General features: G+C 43.5%; 1 protein-coding gene and 1 long non-coding RNA gene across 5 annotated transcripts in view; one reads left to right on the forward strand and one right to left on the reverse strand.

The window, feature by feature from the left end:
* LOC132455091 (mediator of RNA polymerase II transcription subunit 13-like) overlaps positions 1–20,000 on the reverse strand; it is a 141,096-nt gene that overhangs the window by 59,187 nt on the left and 61,909 nt on the right. For all 4 annotated transcript variants that reach the window (XM_060048807.1, XM_060048806.1, XM_060048805.1 and 1 more), the window contains exons 3-4: positions 14,158–14,242; positions 9,858–9,941 (exon numbers count right to left, since the gene is read on the reverse strand). In XM_060048807.1, coding sequence (XP_059904790.1) covers positions 9,858–9,941; positions 14,158–14,242 — 169 coding nt within the window. The remainder of the gene's footprint in view (positions 1–9,857; positions 9,942–14,157; positions 14,243–20,000) is intronic.
* The window catches only part of LOC132455133 (uncharacterized), a 110,117-nt gene that overhangs the window by 11,652 nt on the left and 78,465 nt on the right, over positions 1–20,000 (forward strand). The window lies entirely within an intron of this gene.

Genomic DNA, 20,000 nt, shown 5'->3' on the forward strand with positions numbered 1-20,000 from the left:
TGCCACATGGTATGAATAGGATGTTTGCTGTATTTGTATTTTACTACTTCCAAATTTCCTCATGGTCCAAAATGCAAACCTAGTTTGGTTGGGAGATTGTTTCCAGTCTGTTACGTAAAAACCAAAATGCACTAGACAAGAGTTATGGAACCCATTCATGAAACAAAACAATTCTTATCAGTATATATATATATATATATATATATTATTTTGATATTATACAATTACACAACCCCCATATAGCTCAGTCATATAGCAGGAAGAGGGCAACACACAGCCATTCTTAAGATCGTGTGCCGCTATTAAGGGAGACATCTTCATCCCCCAGTCTCTCTGCTCTACTGCTGATCTCTCATCTCCCTGTCTCCCCCGACGGTTGTCGGGCCAACACCATGCCTCTCTCTCCCTGTGTCATCCCTATCTGTCTCGCCCACCTTACATAATCCGTGTCATCTCATTGTGTGTGTGTACTGGCAATGCAAATTAGGAGAGGAAGAGAGAGAGAAAGAGAGAGAGAGAGAGAGAGGATGCGTGTTTGTATTGTACCGTCAATCCGAGCATCGTGTGTAAACATCCTCTCTGAAGGTCTATATAGGTTCAGTGTTCTTGTTGAGATACACTAAATACACACACACACGCACACGCACGTGTGTGTGTGTGTATATAGAAGTGTGATAAAAAGATGCAAAAAACACACACACACACACAAAGACAGATATACACACATATGCTCACAGAACACACATGCACACACATACACACACATGTGTGTGATAGAAAGAGGCGTGCATGCCGCCCTGTGAACACAGCGGTTAGGGGACTGCATCTCCATGTTTTATTCATGGTCCCCCGCAGGTTGGTCGTGATGCTATCACTGTGTTAGCACTCCAATACTGAGCACTTCTATGGATTCACCACCAGGAGCTGCAGTACTCACACACACATCACACACACATCATACATTCACACACACACACACACACACGCACGCACGCGCGCACGCACGCACACGCACGCGCGCACGCACGCACACACACACACACACACACACACACACACACACACACACACACACACACACACACACACATGCTAGTACGCACACACACTGTGTTTACGCATCATTAAAAGGGGACTAAATAAAGTAATTTACAACCGATTCTTTCCCCAAAAGAATAGCAGGTGAAGATTAGAGGAAGTGGGAGTGTCTGGTGGAGGGGCCCCCCTGCCAGGTGGAGGACAAACTGTTTCACCTCACTGGCGGATCACTGGGCACTCGCCATTTGTGGGCCATAATTGGGAAGAAAGGGGTGTGTGTTTGGTAGGCCATTGATGTGATGCATCACCTTCGTTTATATTGATCCATGTGCCTCCCCCTCCCCCTCTCTGCCCCCCCTCTCTCTCTAGCCCTCTGCATCCGTTTGCTCTCTCACTGTCTGTCCCTTTATCATTGAATCACCTCTGCCACCTCTGCCAGAGCAGCAGCAATGTGTTAGCAGGGGGATTAGCTGAGGTTATTAACAATGGGAGGGTTATAATAATACAAATAATTATATTAATAATAATAATAATATAAGTGTTATTTATAACTACATAAGCCAATCTGCCTGCCCAAATCCTGCAGTTCCCATTTATAATACACCTATACTGGTGAATTACAACTAACTCTACATTCACAGCTTGATGTTGTCTTCATTGATTCCCATTCTACAGTCTCCGCTCAAAGTAGCAGTGGTAAGCTAGCATTAGCTTAGCATCTGGCATCTCATTAGCATTTTGGCGTTCCCTGCATTCGTAGGTTCATGACTCACAATGCAAGTATCAATCAGCCTTAGCCTCCACTTAAGCAATTAAATCCCATATAAATCATGCATGCACTGTTTTATACTGGAGCCCTGATACACACAGCATCATGCTTGTGGGCTTGGCTCCAAGGGAAAGAGTGCACTTTCACCCAAAGATACCTGCGACCATGATGCAGAGACAAAGTCCTTCATGAGGAGGTTAGAGTGGTTAAGGCAGCCTGCCCTGCAGGGAGACGGTGGATTAACCTTCTGACTAGGAGTCACCAGCCCCCTAACCACTAGATTGGACTATGCTGCTGGATCCTGTGGGATCCTGCTTATTACACCTGAGTAACGCAACAAGTAAATATTCACATAGAAGGAAGCAAGCGTTGCCTTATCCTTTTGATTAAGAAGAAAGAAAGGAAGAAAGAGAAAGTCTGGACTGTGGGAGTGGGACGCTGACCGTCACCTGTGTCTCTACCGATAGGTCTCCCGGGAGCAGACCAAAAGCCATGTTCCCATTCTTTATACATAATGTGCACAACATACGTCCCAACATCCTAAAACCTCACGTCCCTTCGGAATGCTCGTTAAACAGCCGTTCAGTGGAGCCAGTGCCATTTATTCGCTAGTCGTTCACTATAACTGGTGGATGACTAATGTTAAGCTTGCTGGTAGTTCTACCATGAGGACTCAAATCACGCGCGGCTGGCCGCCAATCACAATCACCAGCTACCAATCACCTGCCTACACCTGCTCTATAAAGAGTCGTCTAACGTATGTCTTTGCTGCTCAGGTCTTCGTTCGTCGCACCTCCATCCACCCCACCACCACCAGGTCGGCCTCAGTCTACTTGTCCAGGGGAAGGCTCCGCCCCTGCTAGTCCTGGCAGGATACGCCGAGTCCGCACGTCATCCTGGATCAGTGACGGGGCTCATGCCAAAGATTTACCATGCAAAATATTCCCATGTCGTTATTTAAATAAATCCTGTCATACTTATCGGCGATCAAGTCTTCATGGGAGAAGTGAATAAACTGCTACCAACAGGTCGTCAGTCGCTTGCCCATTTCGGCAATGGCTGATATGTGTCTCATCCCTCTGGGCCAGAGGGATCAGCTGCAGCAGATGAGTTCCAGTGTACCCAACAGCCCACCTCCCCCCAGCTGTCTGCTGGCCACAAAAGCCAGCTATTTATTCAGCCATCCAGGAGGCGGTCATTCATTCAAGCCAGTCAGCCAGCCGCCCAAATCCGTTCCCATATAAGGTGTATTTATTTATTTTTCCCTCATGTCGCTGCAGCGAAGCACGCTTACACGACCAATCCAGATTTTGTGAATTCTAATATTGCGCCTTGAAACCTCTCGTACATAGATGAAGGGATGTGAGGCAAGGAGACAAGAGGAGAGGAGAGGGAGAGTAGGTAAAGGAGGAGATGGGTGGTATAATAATATAATATAATGATCTAAACAGATTGCATTCCACGTATAAACATGGTAGTTGTACCATACTTTACGGCGTCCTCATAAACATGAACCTCCCTTTGATAGGGGGTACCAGATACACAGAGGGACCCCATCAATGTGCAGGTTTCCCCACGCCAGGTGAAGGAACACTTTTTGTGAGGTACGTACAGGAGATGCACTTTACTGTCATAAACAGTAATATAGAGTTTAAAACCCTTCCCTATACATGCTTCCACTAAGTCACTTCCCTTCTCCTCTCATCTCTCCCCTTAGACTCTGATGCAACAGCTTACCAACCTAGGAAGCTCCTCCTCTTCCAGAAGGAGAGCGAAAGAGAGAGAGAAACTGAGAGAAACAAAGCGAGACACATAGCGATAGAGAGCAAGAGAGAGAGAGAGGTATATAGAGCAGTAGTGAGAGAGAGGTAGAGAGAGGTAGAGAGAGGTAGGGAGCAGTAGTGAGAGGTAGAGAGGTAGAGAAGGGTAGAGAGCAGTAGAGAGAGGTAGAGCGAGAGAGGTAGAGAGCAGTAGAGAGAGGTAGAGAGCAGTAGAGAGAGAGCAGGTAGAGAGAGGTAGAGAGCAGTAGAGAGAGAGCAGGTAGAGAGCAGTAGAGAGAGAGCAGTAGAGAGAGGTAGAGAGCAGCAGAGAGAGAGAGCAGGTAAAGAGAGGTAGAGAGCAGTAGAGAGAGAGCAGGTAGAGAGAGGTAGAGAGCAGTAGAGAGAGCTGTAGAGAGCAGTAGAGAGAGCAGTAGAGAGAGGTAAAGAGAGGTAGAGAGAGGTAGAGAGAGGTAGAGAGCAGTAGAGATAGTTAGAGAGCAGTAGATAGAGCAGTAGAGAGAGTTAGAGAGCAGTAGAGAGAGCAGTAAAGAGAGGTAGAGAGAGAGAAGTAGCGAGAGGTAGAGAGCAGTAGAGGTAGAGAGAGGTAGAGAGAGCAGTAGAGAGAGGTAGAGAGCAGTAGATAGAGGTAGAGAGCAGTAGAGAGAGGTAGAGAGAGGTAGCGGTAGAGAGTGGTAGAGAGCCTTAGCGTGGGAGTGGAGCGTGGGGCCCCTGGTTGGGGGTGTGGGGCCCCTGGGTTTATGGCCCCTGGGTGTGGGGCGTGGGGCCCCTTGGGCGCCCCCTGCTGGTAATTGAAGGCCTGCTAAGGGTTTGAATGGGATTCAGACATGCAGCGAGAAAAAGGAATCAAATGTGGAGACAGCAAAGCCAACTTCACACCTTGCTATTGAATAATGGAGATTAGTATGTGCTATATGTGAACCTCCTAAGATGGCGCAATTACATTGGTTCGCTATCTTGGGATATTGGGCTATATTCCAAGATTGAGATCTGAAACTCGGGATATTGCGTGAGGGTCGTCTCTTCACGCTTAAATAAAATAAACCACTAATAAAAACAAATATATCCCGGAAAAAGTGTTCACGTGTAGTTTATTCTAAAACAATTATTCACTTCAGGCTCCGTGAATAGTGGGGAATAGCCCACTAATATTCCTTTACTCACTTTATTAGAGTACAAAAGCACTGGGACTTTTAACTATACTTATACCACTGTCTGGGGGAATACTCGATTCTGATTGGCTGCAGGTTTTGCATTAACACCTGCTAAGTAGTTCCAGTCAAATTGTCTGTTCAGCCTTCAAAACGAGGGCTGGTAAATTGTGAAAAATGCATTAAACTCTAATCAGACAACGAGGTTATATGCTATAGACCCTAGAGTATCTGTGGAATAAATGCTGGGATGAATTTCAAATTATAAATATGTACACTTTATGTTGAAAGTATAGGCCGTCGCGATTCCCAATGAAACGAATGGCGTTGTGATTCGGTCTTCAAAACGAGAGCTGGTAAATTGTGGGGGGCGTTCGCACAACCTAGGGGGGGGATTTTAAACTTTAATTTTTTTTGATGAAATAATAGGCTACCTGAAATAAATAGCCTATTTTCATTTATTGGTTTCTAACCCCTCTACCGTCTCAGCTACTTTTTATTGTCTATGCGCAGTGGAACATTGATAATACAGCGCGGTATCGTCATGATCTCTATAGTAATGCAGATAAACATAACCCAAGTTCGCGGGTTAACAGTTCAATAACCAACACAACACAATCCACAATGGCCGATAGCACGAAAAAAATATCAAATTTCTTTGGTGTTTCATAGCCCGTTTTCCTCCTTCCTCTTGTTCAGTTCCAGCTGCTCTGAGCGTAGTCTCCACGAAAAGGCTGTTGCATTTCAAATACAAAATATATAGGCCTTACTGGGCCTCTGCGTGCGATCTGTTTTCGTGGAGTCCGCGTTGCCCGGGCCGCGGTGCCGTGGTTCTCACGGGGCATGGCGGGAGTCGCAGGAGACGCGGAGTGGTCGCGGTGCCCAAGGTCAGGGTGCCCGGGCCGCAGGGTGCCGCGGCACGACGGGAGACGTGGCGGCCGGAAGTCGCGGGAGGGCCCGCACTGCGGTCACGGTGAATGAATGTTCAATCCAACCTTTTCTTCCTCAACTCTTCTTTCTTGGCCTCTCTCTCTCTCTCTCTCTCTCTCTCTCTCTCTCTCTCTCTGGAGATTGCATGTCATGAATATTCATTAACTAAAAAAGCCGACTCAGAGGGCATTCATTGCTATAATCAATGAAAAACGATGCACTGACAACTTTAAGCAATATAACACGAGTGTGAGTGGGGTTGTTAGTTTATTTGTATTTTTTTATTGGGGGGGGGGGGGGGGGGGGGGGGGGCGCCAGAGGATCAGGGTAAGGTCTGGGGGGCGTTTGCTCAAAAAAGGTTGAGAACCACTGCCCTAGAGTATCTGTGGTATAAAGGCTGGGACGAATTTCGAATTATAAATATGTACAATGCATTAGAATACCTCCCGTTGCCAAGTCGTAGCTAAGGTCCATCTTAATTACTGAAGGAGTGAACAACGTTTCCGTTGCATAAGAACCTTTCGGGAGGGTAATGGTTGTTCCAGGTATTAGTCAAACCCTCAGGCGTTACCAGGGAAACAAAGTTATGGCTTGTGAAAAGCTTTAGATTTGGATTGTGAAACGCATGAAAATATAAAAGAATGGTCTTAATTTATTTTCTTTGGCAAGTGAAGTAAAAGCGGGATAATGCCCTTCGAGGTGTCTGGACTTCGCGGAGGCAACCGTTCACGCCTCCGCATCGTCCATTAATTCCTGATAATGGACACCTTGTCGGGCATTATCCCTTACATATATCACTCCGTTCTAAATAACCGTTAATGTTATTAACTAGCTAGTGTGTTTTTTGTGTTGCTTGGCAACAGTTCAGTCCCAATTCAGTTGCGAGTCTATAAAAAATCATAATCTGTTGTTGCATATTTCTGTTAACTGTAGAACAAATAGAGCAATTTCACACTCACGGTTGTGCTGTTTTACTGAATATCAGCACGGCTGTGATTATCTTCGGCACTCGGCCTACGGCCTCGTATCTACTACCGACTCAAAGCCGTGCTGATATTCAGTACAACAGCACTCCCTCTCGTGTGATATTGCTTAAATATGTCTTTCAGCCAATCAGATGACATGATGTCATATCTCTAGTTGTTAGCTATATTTCCGAATGGGGGGATAATTTTGTTACTGAGCTAACGCCAATCTGATCTCTTTGGTTCATGAGGGCAAGTCGTACACTGAACAAGTATGTTTGTGACTAAATATTAATCAGTGTGCTTCTCTCTCTGGCTCTCTCTCTGGCTTTCCATCCATGTCTATCCCTAGAGCAGTGCGTTCAATAATTCACAGCGGGACGGGGTCACGGTGGAATGCACAGCAGGGGGCGTGACAAGATACTTAAGACAGAGCTGTCAAACAGAAAGGGAATCAGGTGGTCTACAAAATACACATGTACACACACAGATACACATCAACACACACACAGCCACACACAAACACAGACACACACACGCAGATACAAACACACACAGACACACACACAAACACAAATACAAACACTCAAAGATACACACACACACACACACACACACACACAGATCGACAGACACACACATACACGCACACACACACACACACACACAGATACATACACACATACACACACAGAAACAAACACACACACACCCACACAGACACATACAGATACAAACACACAAAGATACAAACAGACACACATATACACACACACACACACACACACGTACACACGCACAAACACACACACACAGATACACAGATACAAACACGCTTGCTGGGGAGCCTTAGTGATAACGCCCTCATGCACTTTCCACAAGCGTTGGATTATCCCTTCATACTTGAACTGACACCCATCTCCACGTGTGCTTTGTATGCAAACAAAAAAGAGCGAGATGGCAGCGTGAGGCACTTTAAGAGAGCTCATTCCTCCGAGAATTCCCTGCACACTGCTTGTCTACACCGGGCCAACCAATCTCTAACACATGGATGCACATACACACATGCGTACACACACATACACACACACACACACACACACACACACACACACACACACACACACACACACACACACACACACACACACATACACACACACACACACACATACAAAAAGACAAAGTGGAGTCAAGGATGGTCAAGTCACAGCACCCCATCTTTCTTAACAGGGGAGAGAGGGAGGAAGGGAGGGAGAGAGGAAGAAAGAGGGAGAGCAGAGGAGGAGGGAGAGAGAGAGGAAGGGAGGTAGAGCAACATAGAGGGAGGGAGAGAGAGAGAGAGAGAGGGAGAGAGAGGGAGAGCAGAGGAGGAGGGAAAGGGAGAAAGAGAGAGGTGGGGGGGAGAGAGGGAGGGAGAGACAGATGGAGAGAGGGAGAGAATGAGGAAGAGCAGAGGAGGGGAGAGGAAAAGCAGAGGAAGAGCAGAGGAAGTGCAAAAGAGAGAGAGAGAGAGAGAGAGAGAGAGAGAGAGAGAGAGAGAGAGAGAGAGAGAGAGAGAGAGAGAGAGAGAGAGAGAGAGAGAGAGAGAGAGAGAGAGAGGAGAGAGAGAGAGAGAGAGAGAGAGAGAGAGAGAGAGAGAGAGAGAGAGATAGGGGGGGAGGAGACCAGGACTTTCAAACCCATGTTTTTTTTCCACATATGTTGGATGGAGGGAACATATCCTTCCCTCTTACTATATCATCCTCCATCTCCTGACTTCTACACACTCCTCCCCTTTTTAAAAGAAAACTGTGAATCCCAAAGAAATCCCTTTACCTCAAAGAACTAAAGACAGTGAAGGGGAAGAGGGCAATGTGTCATGGTTTCATGATGAAGGATTAAGGTTTTTTGTGCATGTGCATTCAAAAGTAGTCATCCCATAATGCAGGTTGCTAGTATGACAGAATTTACAAGTAAACAAGCTGCCCTGAATAGCTTTGATTGGTTCTGCTAGAAAGATTTTTGTGGTTGTGAATTGTTTCCAATTGTGTCCTGCGTTAATTCAGTCAGTTGAGTGATGCATTTAGAGACTGACTTGTGAGTCGACATTGTATTATGAAATTACAAAAACAACGACTTTGAGCAAAACCATGAAGAACCAAACTCAAAACAATGAAGTGTGTTGTATTCAAGTAGTCAACATGCACAACACGCTCACACAATAAGAACCAGAGGGGTATACCATCAACCAAGCTAAAGGGAAAACCGGGTGTATTTAACTTAGCCTCGCTATTTTCAACCAGAGTTGCGTTCCATTAACATGACTTAAGGGAATCTCCACTAAGTAACCATGGCAACTTATCCGACAAAACGAACCTGGTCGGTAGCAGGTTACCTTTCAGGCTTACTTCATCTGTGTTTCAGAGAAGTCCCATCTGTCGGCAACAAGTGTACCAGCAGAAGGTGGCCTAGTCCTCACGATTTTGTCATAAATGTACATATATGAACTACAAACAGTGTATATTTTCACTAAGGGTCTGAGATTAAATTATGCAAATAAAATAATTGAATGAATTGCTGTCTATTGTTATTGTGGATATTTTCTAAAAAACGTTTTTATTGAAACCTATGTATTCTATAAAATTTGTGAACCAGCAATTGGGAGTGGTCTGGCACTTGCCCTGTCGTACGGGAGACCCGAGTTTGCTTTCTGAGTATGTCATAGAATCCTTGGCGTTGGCTTATTTTTGTAATTCCCTTTATGTCAGAGAAAGTAGGCCTAACAATTGACTTTTTATATTATAAATAAGTTTTACAATTTCCCTAGGACCCAAATATTACTTGCAAAAACCCAATGGTAAAGTTGATGGTAATATTAATGTTACTGATAGTCCCTGAATATAAATCTATTCAATTAAATATGTTACGCTTAATACTACTTATGCATTCAACAGGTCTTGCTGCCTTGATATTTTCTTTATTCCTTAATTTTTTATTCTAGGATCTTGAAATAAACTGTGCCAAATTGTAAAAGTAAAAAAGCAACAAGTGAACACCCACACACACGCACAGATTTTAGTTCTGCTATCATGCTTGTGTGTGTATGTGTGTGTGTGTGTGTGTGTGTGTGTGTGTGTGTGTGTGTGTGTGTGTGTGTGTGTGTGTGTGTGTGTGTGTGTGTGTGTGTGTGTGTGTGTGTGTGTGTGTGTGTGTGTGTGTGGGGGGGGGGGGGGTCAATATTTACCTATTTCCCCCAGGCATTTCGCCCAGGTGATGTGGCTTAAAGAACCACTTCCCAATCCTTACAAAATCTTTTTCCATTAAGCACCTGCAAGAGAAAAAGTGAAGGCAGAAAGTTAAGTTATACAACCAAATGACCAAATGGAACTGTGTATGACCAGACAGGCTGCTGTTGATTTAAACACCAATAACTAGATGCAAATGGTTAGTCTGAGCAAAGGAAGGTGTCCTTGTTTAATCATTATTACTTTCATCAACCAACTGTCATACTCTCGCAGCACGTCACAGAGAGAGCTTTTTAAACATTGGAAATGCACAAGAAACACATCATTATTTCATTCCTTTCCATCGTATGTGTGCTCATTCCACAAGATTGGGGAAATTAAGGATTTCCATAGACTTTATTTAAATATTTGTAAAATGTTTAACGCCAAGGGATGATCGTGTTGATACGATCTTTACAAGCAGTTTTACAAGCACACACGTCCATGCATGCCCCGCCCATAAAAAGGGCTGCCCCAAAGACTAGTGATGGTTGCTGCAAGGCAGAAATGTTAAACTCTGTTTGGACCCAGTTTTAAACCTTCCTCGGCCCCGAGTTCAGGCAAGAGTTTAGAGACTGACTTGTGAGCCTAAACTTTTATAGATTACTATGTTGTGGGTGTCTGTGTATTGGAAATAATCAACAAAGGATGGAATTCAATTAAGAAAAGAATGGATAAAATAATGGCTTGTAATCGTATTGGTCGTTTTAATCAAAATTCTAAATGAATACTTTGTTGATTGCACATCACTTACTCTAATTGATGCACAAGCATCCCCAAATGATGCGACTTATTCCCTTAAGGGCTGTTTATGGTCCCACATTCACGCAACGCAAGGACCCCGCAGACGCTTCGACGCAGTCGTGAACCTGTTTTGGCTCTGCGTCGGGTTTTAGTGAGCGGACCAATCACAGCCCTTGCTGCTGCGTCGCCTCGACGGAAGGTTACGATTTTCGGGAGGCGCACGTCAGGCCCTTGCGGTGGGCGCAAGGAGGGTCCGCAAGGACGTGACGGGTCTGTAACCCCCTTGCGTTGCGTGAACGTGGGATCATAATCAGCCCTTTACTCGAAAACTAAGCTCATCGTGTAACAGATTTTTCCAATTATATGTATAACACATACACTGTGCATGAATTTTATATGAGTGTGCTGTAGTAAAACTCCCCAGTGTCTCCTCTCACCTTGGTTGGGGGAGAGAGGGGGGAGATATACATTAGCATTTTGTAACCCCCTCCCCACATACACACTCTCCTCCTCCCCTCAGTAACGGTGCCGGAGCCCAGATATGGCGCCCACTGGCCTCATTATATCCTGCTCTCCTATTCAGCGTTGGCAACCCAACCAGACACTGTATCTTGTGTCTCTATCGCCCCTTCACTTGAATTCCCCTGAACAGCGTCTGCTTCTCCTCTTCTATCAGAGCCCATTCTTCAGTTCATAGGCTGTTAGCGGTGTCCAATAGGAGGAGGACCATGCAGTATATACACACTGCAGGGATGTGTTGAGGTTACGTTATTAATCTGTCAAAAGGGATTCACTGATGAGCACAACACTCATATAATGAGAACAACATCATCGGCTTGTTTACGGGTCAGGCCTCCACATATTTTCTTTCCCTTTTATCAATATATACTGTATATACATTATATGTATATAAATGATGTACCTGTAATCAAGTGAGTAAACATAGTAAGTGACCTCTTACTCCAGACATCATACTACACAGAGCAAATGAAAGCTTGCAGAAGCCGTTTTGAGCTTCTGACACGCTCGATTCACAAATGTGGGAGGAAAAACCTAAAGCACTACCACTGGTTCTGCCTGAGTCAATGAATGACATTGTATCATTAAACCATGAGGCTTGAACACATGTCTTAACCCTATATTCAGTGTATGTAGATCCAGCGTATGCAAACCTAGTATAGATCCAGTGAATGTATATCCAGTGTATGTAGATCCAGTGTATGCACATCCAGTGTATGTAGATCCAGCGTTAATAAACCTAATATATGTAGATCCAGTGTATGTAGATCCAGTATATGTAGATCCAGTGAATGTATATTCAGTGTATGTAGATCCAGTGTATCTACATTAGGGATCGACCGATACCGATTTTTTAGGGCCGATACGATACCGATATTTTTTCATCAGCCTTAGCCGATACGCCGATACCGATTTTCTTGAGCCGTTTTTTTTTTTTTTTAAAGGAACATTTATTGAACTTCAATATAAAAAACAATATTTAACAAATAGTAAAAACAGGTGAAGTAGAACAAGTAAGAACAAGTAAATGAACAATATTTAACAAATATTAAAAACAGGTGAGGTAGAACAAGTAAAAAAAAAATAATAAAAAATAAAAAATCGGCGAAAATCAGCCGCGTATCGGCCGATACGATACACGTAAAAACCGCGAATATCGGCCGATAATATCGGCCGACCGATATATCGGTCGATCCCTAATCTACATACACTGGATCTATAAACCTAGTATATGTAGATCCAGTGTATGTATGTCCAGTGTATGTAGATCCAGTGTATGTAGCGTATGTAGATCCAGTTTATGTAGATCCAGTTTATGTAGATCCAGTTTATGTGTACCTACTTTATATGTAGATCCAGTTAATGTAAATCCAGTGTATGTAGATCCAGTGTATGTATATCCATTGTATGTAGATGCAGCGTATATAAACCTAGTATATGTAGATCCAGTGTATGTATGTCCAGTGTATGTAGATCCAGTGTATGTAGCGTATGTAGATCAAGCGTAAGTATACCTAGTATATGTAGTTCCAGTGTATGTAGATCCAGCATATGTATACCTAGTATATTTAGATCCAATGTATATAGATCCAGTGTATGTATATCCAGTGTATGTTAATCTAGTGAACACTTCCTGCCCTCCATCTCATGTTGGCTTCATTGTGTGACGCTGTCTGCAAACAACTCAGCCTCGTCACGACTGCAGTACTCCCTCATTGAGTACAGTGTATAACACGGCTTATTGTCAAACCACAGCAGAAGCATCATCTCCTGTCACCAGTCTGACATTATCCAGCAAATTAAGCATTATCTACTGCTCGCTGATAGTGATTTTCTTTGTCGCACGAGTTTCTCTTTTGGGAAAGAAATTTGTAAACACGACAACACAATCATAAGCTGGGGATGAATGAACTCTTTGATATAAAACTCCACGTGCGCTCCCTCTCTCTCTCTCTCTCTCTCTCTCTCTCTCTGGTACCATTACGGATTGTCAACTGTGAGGAAAGAAAATGATTCCCAGATTGTAGGTTACAGCCAAATAATAATTAAGAGAGAAACATTCACAGAAAAAAAAAATTCAGTCTGACAGAATTAGCTAAATAAACAGAAACGGCATTTGGATGAGAATCATTCTTATCAACAATATTAATACTGATTGCATCAGCAGCAACACCACAATGAGCTGACACTTGAGACCAGAAGTATATAAACGGTGGTTTATATACCTGTATCAACGGCTGTGCTCAAACAGAGCAAGCACAAAAGGAGTTTCTTCAAGGTAATGCAAGGTTAATTTGGCCTGCCCCCTATGGTGATCACTGGTGCTGCTGTTGAACAGAAGAACCAACCACTAGATACCTGACCTATTGAGAATAAATGAGATAGACCTGTGCGGACTTTGGAGCCACGGCCGTTTATGGCAAAATAATGTGCTTTTGTCTAGTGGCAGGTTTGAGTTTGCATTTGTGCTTCGTGCTTGTGATTTTAGTCTGAGCTACTTTGTGGGATATTCCTGAATTGATTCCTTTGTGGAATTAGTGGATAGGAAAGGGCGTTGGTATTTTAGGATTATTTTTTATCTCTTTCTTTTACTTCACTGTTGATTCATAGCCTTGCTCTTCTAGGAGACATTTCTAGGGCTTCAGACTCAACAACACCTAAATCTTAATTTGACACTTTGTTTATTGTTCAAGTATTTAAGACTGTTCGGTGCACAGCCTGCCCCCACCGCCAATACTTTAATATACATAGCGGAGCATTAGCGTCCCTATGAAATGCCTGTAGACCATAACTTAAGTATAATGATAATCAAACCAAAAATGTGTAAACATAATATATGTATACATTTCTTATTATATATATTTTTTATAATAATAAATGATGAAAAAAATGACCAATAAATGTCATAAAATAAACTGTACCAGGATAATGATAATGATGATGATTACTTTTCATATTACTGCTGATAATAACATTAACAACAATGCGTTTTCTTACCTCTCTAGCAGGTTATGAATAGCTTTGAAGAGCAGAGTTCGGCACTCGTAGGACAGTCCGCACTCCCAGAGTCCCTCCTCAGACACTGACAAGACACAAGACAGTGCAGAGAGTCAGCTACCATTCAGAACAAGCCACCAAACAACAAGATAACCACGCCGACCATAACAGGGCTATCACAACAGTGGGGTTTCCTTTTGGAGGAACTTCGCCATATTGAGAGGACTCCAGAATCAATGATCCACTTTAGGTGCACAGTAGCTCAAGAATGTAAGTTATTGTGTTGGTCATAATGGTGTTTTGGTCCAGGTTATTAATCAGAAAATGATTGTCATTGTGGAGAGACATTGATGTGTGTCAAGACGCGGCGTGTTGGGGGTGTGAGGGGGGTTTGTCTGTGGGGGCGGTTGGGGGTAGGTGGTTGCTTTTTTATTTTTATTCTTCTTGTGTTTATCATATCACACCATTTAAAAAAATGTCTTCTTCTTCGTCTTCTTCCTTTGCAAAGGATCGGAAAAAATATCCTTAATCGCCAGAATTACCGCGTAACCATGACAACGCTCACGGTGAGAATATGGCGCCCCGGCATTAAATTTCACCACTGTTGGCTCCCCCTCCCCCTCCCCAGGCTCTCTCTTCCTCTGTTCTACTGCCTCTGACATCCCTCCTCCCTCCTGCTCTCCCTCCGTCACCCCTGCTTCAGGGCTCAGACAGAAAGCTAGTTCCAGCCATCTTTCTGCAGGAGAGCGAGACAGAGAGAGAGAGAGAGAGAGAGAGAGAGAGAGAGAGAGAGAGAGAGAGAGAGAGACCATGAGAAGTCTCCAGCATATCTATCCAGCTCATTAGTTTTCCATGGTTTGCTGTCTCTATCTCCCTTTCTGCGTGTATGTCTCTCCCTCTTCCTCTCCCCCTCCCACTCCCTCTATCTCCCTCTCTCGCTCTCTCTCACTCATACTAATGCGTCTGAGTTCTTCCCCTCCCCTCTCCAGTGTGCCACACTCTACTCAGCTCACCCCAGTTGATTCCTCCTCTTCCTGTGTCCAGCTGTACAGCAGTCCTAGGGCTCCTCCCTCTCAGACAGAGGACTGCGCCCTGGGTAAGGCGCTTCCTGTCCACCGCCCCGCCACTCACACACACACACACACACATACACACACACACACACACACACACACACACAAACACTTCAACGCACAGTCACATGCACTAACACACGCAGTCACACATGTAATAACATACACGCATTCCAACCTCACATGGGCACTCACATGCCCACACACATAGACACACACTCCCAAGCACAAACACACATACCACTCACGCACACGCCACTTCCACCCAAAAACACTAACCCTAAACAAAAAACGCCACCCTCAGATTATACTGGTGGATCATGACGAAGGTGCATATGTCGAGCAGAACAGTGTCCTAAAGTTTTCTGAGGTGACATCGCCGCTCTCATAAGAGGCAAACCGAAGAGCTTTGAATATTCATGACTCCTAAAAGCTGGCGAAGAAATGTATAAAATACATATAGTGGTTCCAACGACGACACTTGTTTGGAAAAAGTTTAGATTGAACGGTGCAGCTTCTGGTGTTCCCTGCGATTGCTGCCAGTGTCTTGTTAAATCTGGACTGGAATACTGAACTCAGATATTTATAAAACCCGACGCTACCATCATAATGCAGTCGGGTCTGCATGCAGTTGCATCAGGGCTTTCAGATTATGAATAAATGAAATGACAAACCGCTGGATAGTCATCTTGACATGAAATTCATGGTTTGATAGAAAATAATATGGATAAAGGTTTGATATGCTTTAATTATAATAATATTTGTTGTATTATTCATGTGTGTGTGTGTGTTTGTGTGTGTTTGTGTGCATGTGTAATGTGTATATCCATATACTGTATCTTTAATGCATTGACATTGTTATTGCATTGCTGTCACCACCAGCGGTTTCTTTAACACAAGCTCCTCAAAGTGCAAACTGCCTTCCTCAAAGACAATACACCATGGCTGAAAGTGGGTCGCCACAACTGCCTTCATCTATTTATCTGTCTCCTCCTCCCAACACTCTCCCTCTCCTCCACTCTCTCTCTCTCTCTCTCTCTCTCTCTCTCTCTCTCTTGCTCTCTCTCTCTCTCTCTCTCTCTCTCTCTCTCTCTCTCTCTCTCTCTCTCTCTCTCTCTCTCTCTCTCTCTCTCTCTCTCTCTCTCTCTCTCGCTCTCTCTCTCTGTCTCTCTCTATACCAATCTTCTATCGCCTACTACATATCTGTCTCCCCGCTCCTGAATCCATCGTCCTTCCCTCTCTCTTCCCTCTTCCGTTCTACTCTCTACTTTATATTGCTTGTTGGGGCACACACAGTGCATCTAACCTCAAGCGAGATAGCTCACACCTGGGTCATAGAGAGCAGGGCTGAAGCCATAGCCCAAGGAATAAGCAATAAAATAAAGAGTATTTCCACCTTGTGAGATCATGGAACACATAAACTAGTTCAAAGTTCACTCTCTCCTGCCCTCTCTCTCTATCCATTATTTTATTCCCTAGCCAGACCAAGGTGATGCTGGCCTCTCACCACAAGAGGGAGTGCCCCCTCACTAGAGCAGAAACAATCACACACTTGTTCACGCAGACAAGGTTGGGTCAAGGTGTCAGAACATCCCCTTTTGACAACAGAGTTCTCACATCTGTACTACCTCATTTATCTCTCTCTTTTCCCTCTCTCTCTCTGTCTTTCTCTCTCCATATCACTCTCTCTACTTATAATATAGTAAAGGACAGATACAATGGTAGTTACATCAGCAGAAAATTGTATTGGCATAAAAGTTGTAATGGATATGAATTTAATAGTTTGTTAAAATAGGATGATGATAAATGAGTTCAGGGATTCATCTATCTTCGATACCCAACAGACTACAACCTTGTACCACGACATTCACTATATGATGGCAATAACAGGTGGTATTCAAATGGTCTTTTATTGGTATTTTATTGATTGTGAATTATCCGGTTTGTCTGTCAGTGAGGCTGGCATCACATCCTAGGTCCATCATGGCCCCAATGGACCTCAGCACTTTATGACATTATGTTACATTTAAAAATGAGTGCAAATTTCAACCATAAATATACAACCCAGAAATTGCAAGAATCATGTGAGTACATACAATTAATCAAATCAGCAAACTGCTTCAAGTGCTACATTTGACCCACTGCTAGCAGGATTGCGTTAGGATTAGGGTAAGGGTAAGGGTCCCCATAATACACATGCACCATCCATTCACCTTCCAAGTATAGTACCTGAGAGTATTGGAATCTATTTGCTTTGTACAACAAAAAAATAATTCAAAAACAAAGAAATTCAGCAAAACTGTCCACCGCTTGGCGAATAAACCTCACCGTATCTCATGCTTTATGTTTGGGTTCATCCAGAGCAGAGACAGCAAACAGAAATGTTCTCACAATAGCTTGGTCCATTCAATCATATGATAGCGTATTGGGAACCTTTTTGTTTTACTTTTGATTGAGAGGATAGAGGAATTTGATCCAAACAAATCTAATCAAACGGCTAAGTTACAGCTAAGAAGTACTTTGCACTAGAGATGCTCCGATTGATCGGACGACGATAATGATCGGCCGATATTGAAAAAAAAAAATTGTGAAAATTATGATCAGAGAACCCCAAAAGCGCTGATCAATAAAGCCGATCACTTGACATAAATTGCTTAACATTTTATTGAAAATAAATCCAAGCACATTGAAGAGCAAAGTCTCCTACTAGGCTGTTTAACGTTCAGTGTCGTTTACTGAGAACTTGCATGGCTCAGTAAACGGGCAGGCACATTTCCCTACCGCAATGACAGCAGTATGCGCGCAGGGACATTTCCCTACCGCAATGACAGCAGTATGCGCGCAGGCACATTTTACTACCGCAATGACAGCAGTATGCGCGCAGGCACATTTCAGTACTGTAATGACAGCAGTATAAGTGCAGGCACATTTCAGTACCGTATATGATAGTCACATTCTGCGGAGCCTTTGATGTTTCAGACGTGGGGGATCCAAAGAGAGTCTATTGGAACAGAAACTGGTGCTTGCCAACTATCCAGATTATAGTTAAAAGATAATGCTGATCGGAGCATCTCTACTTTCCACACATGTGGTTCCATACCATTTAGTGTGACACTGGGTGTTGGTACGGCATACACTCAAGCTAAACTCAAGACAAAGGCCCCGTCTACACGTAAAAGATTTTTTGGTGATGCGCTTAGGCCGACCGTCCAAACGGATCCGGCGTCATCGGTACCCGAAAAACACACTACTTTGAAACCAGGGCCGAGGGTCAAAAAGAGAAACACGGCCCTATGCGTTTTCGTGGATTCGTGTGGACGCCAGATACTCAAACGATTATTTTTCTAGCTTTAAATACAGCCCCCTGGTCAATTTAATGGTTAACTGTACATTAAAAAGTATTTTCTGCTCAATCTACAAGTTTACCAACTGCTTTCTCCTCCTCGACTGTATATTTGTACTAGAGCCCGACCGATATAGGATTTTTAAGGCCGATACCGATACGAATATTTTGTGATTAAAAAATCCGATATGCCGATATATCGGCCGATATATATATAAAAAAAAAAAAATCCAACAAAACAAACAGATTTCCCTAACATTGGTTATTTGTAGTTATCCTTTAAATCCTTTTCACTCTCAACTAACACGTAACAACAGCAAAACTGGACATGGTAGTCATGAATTAAGTCATGCTTATCGACTTTAGAGAATTGATGGGGATGTTCTTTTAATTGTTATTCAAGCAATGTATGACAGTTGCCAATTTACCATGAACACACTTGCACACATGAGCTGTGTTGGAAATCATTCCCTATTCACTCCCTCACTATTCCCTATATAGTGTTTATGATATAGTGCACTATATAGGGAACGAACAAACGAGAATTCGGACACGACGCTGAACATTTCTAAGCGTCATTTGCGTCAGTAAATGCGCCGGGTATTTGTGTGACGCAGACAGATGCTCCCACATCATGTAAACAAACCGGGCAATCCCGAGGAAAGCTGGAGCTTGATTGATGTTGAATGCAACATTTCCTTGATCAAGTTTTTTTTTATTAATTTTGAATATTACATTTTCTATGTTAACTCCCAATTAAATTGTTGACATCTCTAAACGAAAGCCGGAGACTCCATCATTAAATGTATTAGTTTTCGCGGTTATTCAGCTTCTTCTTCTCCTCCGGAAGAACACTACCGCATTGCATTGTGGTATACGGAGTAACAAGTAGGGAACATCGTATGTACACTCAAATTTTAGTGCATGAAATTAACCACTGAGAATTCGAACACCACTGCAAAATGGCGAGCACCCTATATAGTGCACTATATCCGTGATAGGGAATGATTTCGAACACAGCTATGAACAACACCGATGATCTCCGTCGATCTCCGTCATTCACTCTGCCTGAATCAGCGGGTTTGGGGCGTTAGAGCGCCCTCTGGTGGACAAACTTTTTTTTTTAATATATTCATTTATCGGCCATTATAATGCCGATACCGAATAGTTTGAAAAATGCCTAATATCGGCCGATAATATCGGCCTGCCGATATATCGGTCGGGCTCTAATTTGTACGCATGCTCCACCTCGTCTTTTTCTTTTTTTGGTGGCGAACCAGTGCCACATAGGGGCCATGAATATGTACTACAGCGTATCTACAGCTAGATGTGTTTTTTGCAATGAGTCCTTCTTTACAGACAAATTCCTGAAACGCTGCCAAGGTAAACGGAGGGGAAAAGATTGTTTTTGCCCGTGTGGACGGGGC

The sequence above is a fragment of the Gadus macrocephalus genome, chromosome 4, assembly GCF_031168955.1.
Source record: "Gadus macrocephalus chromosome 4, ASM3116895v1".
NCBI classification, from domain to species: domain Eukaryota; kingdom Metazoa; phylum Chordata; class Actinopteri; order Gadiformes; family Gadidae; genus Gadus; species Gadus macrocephalus.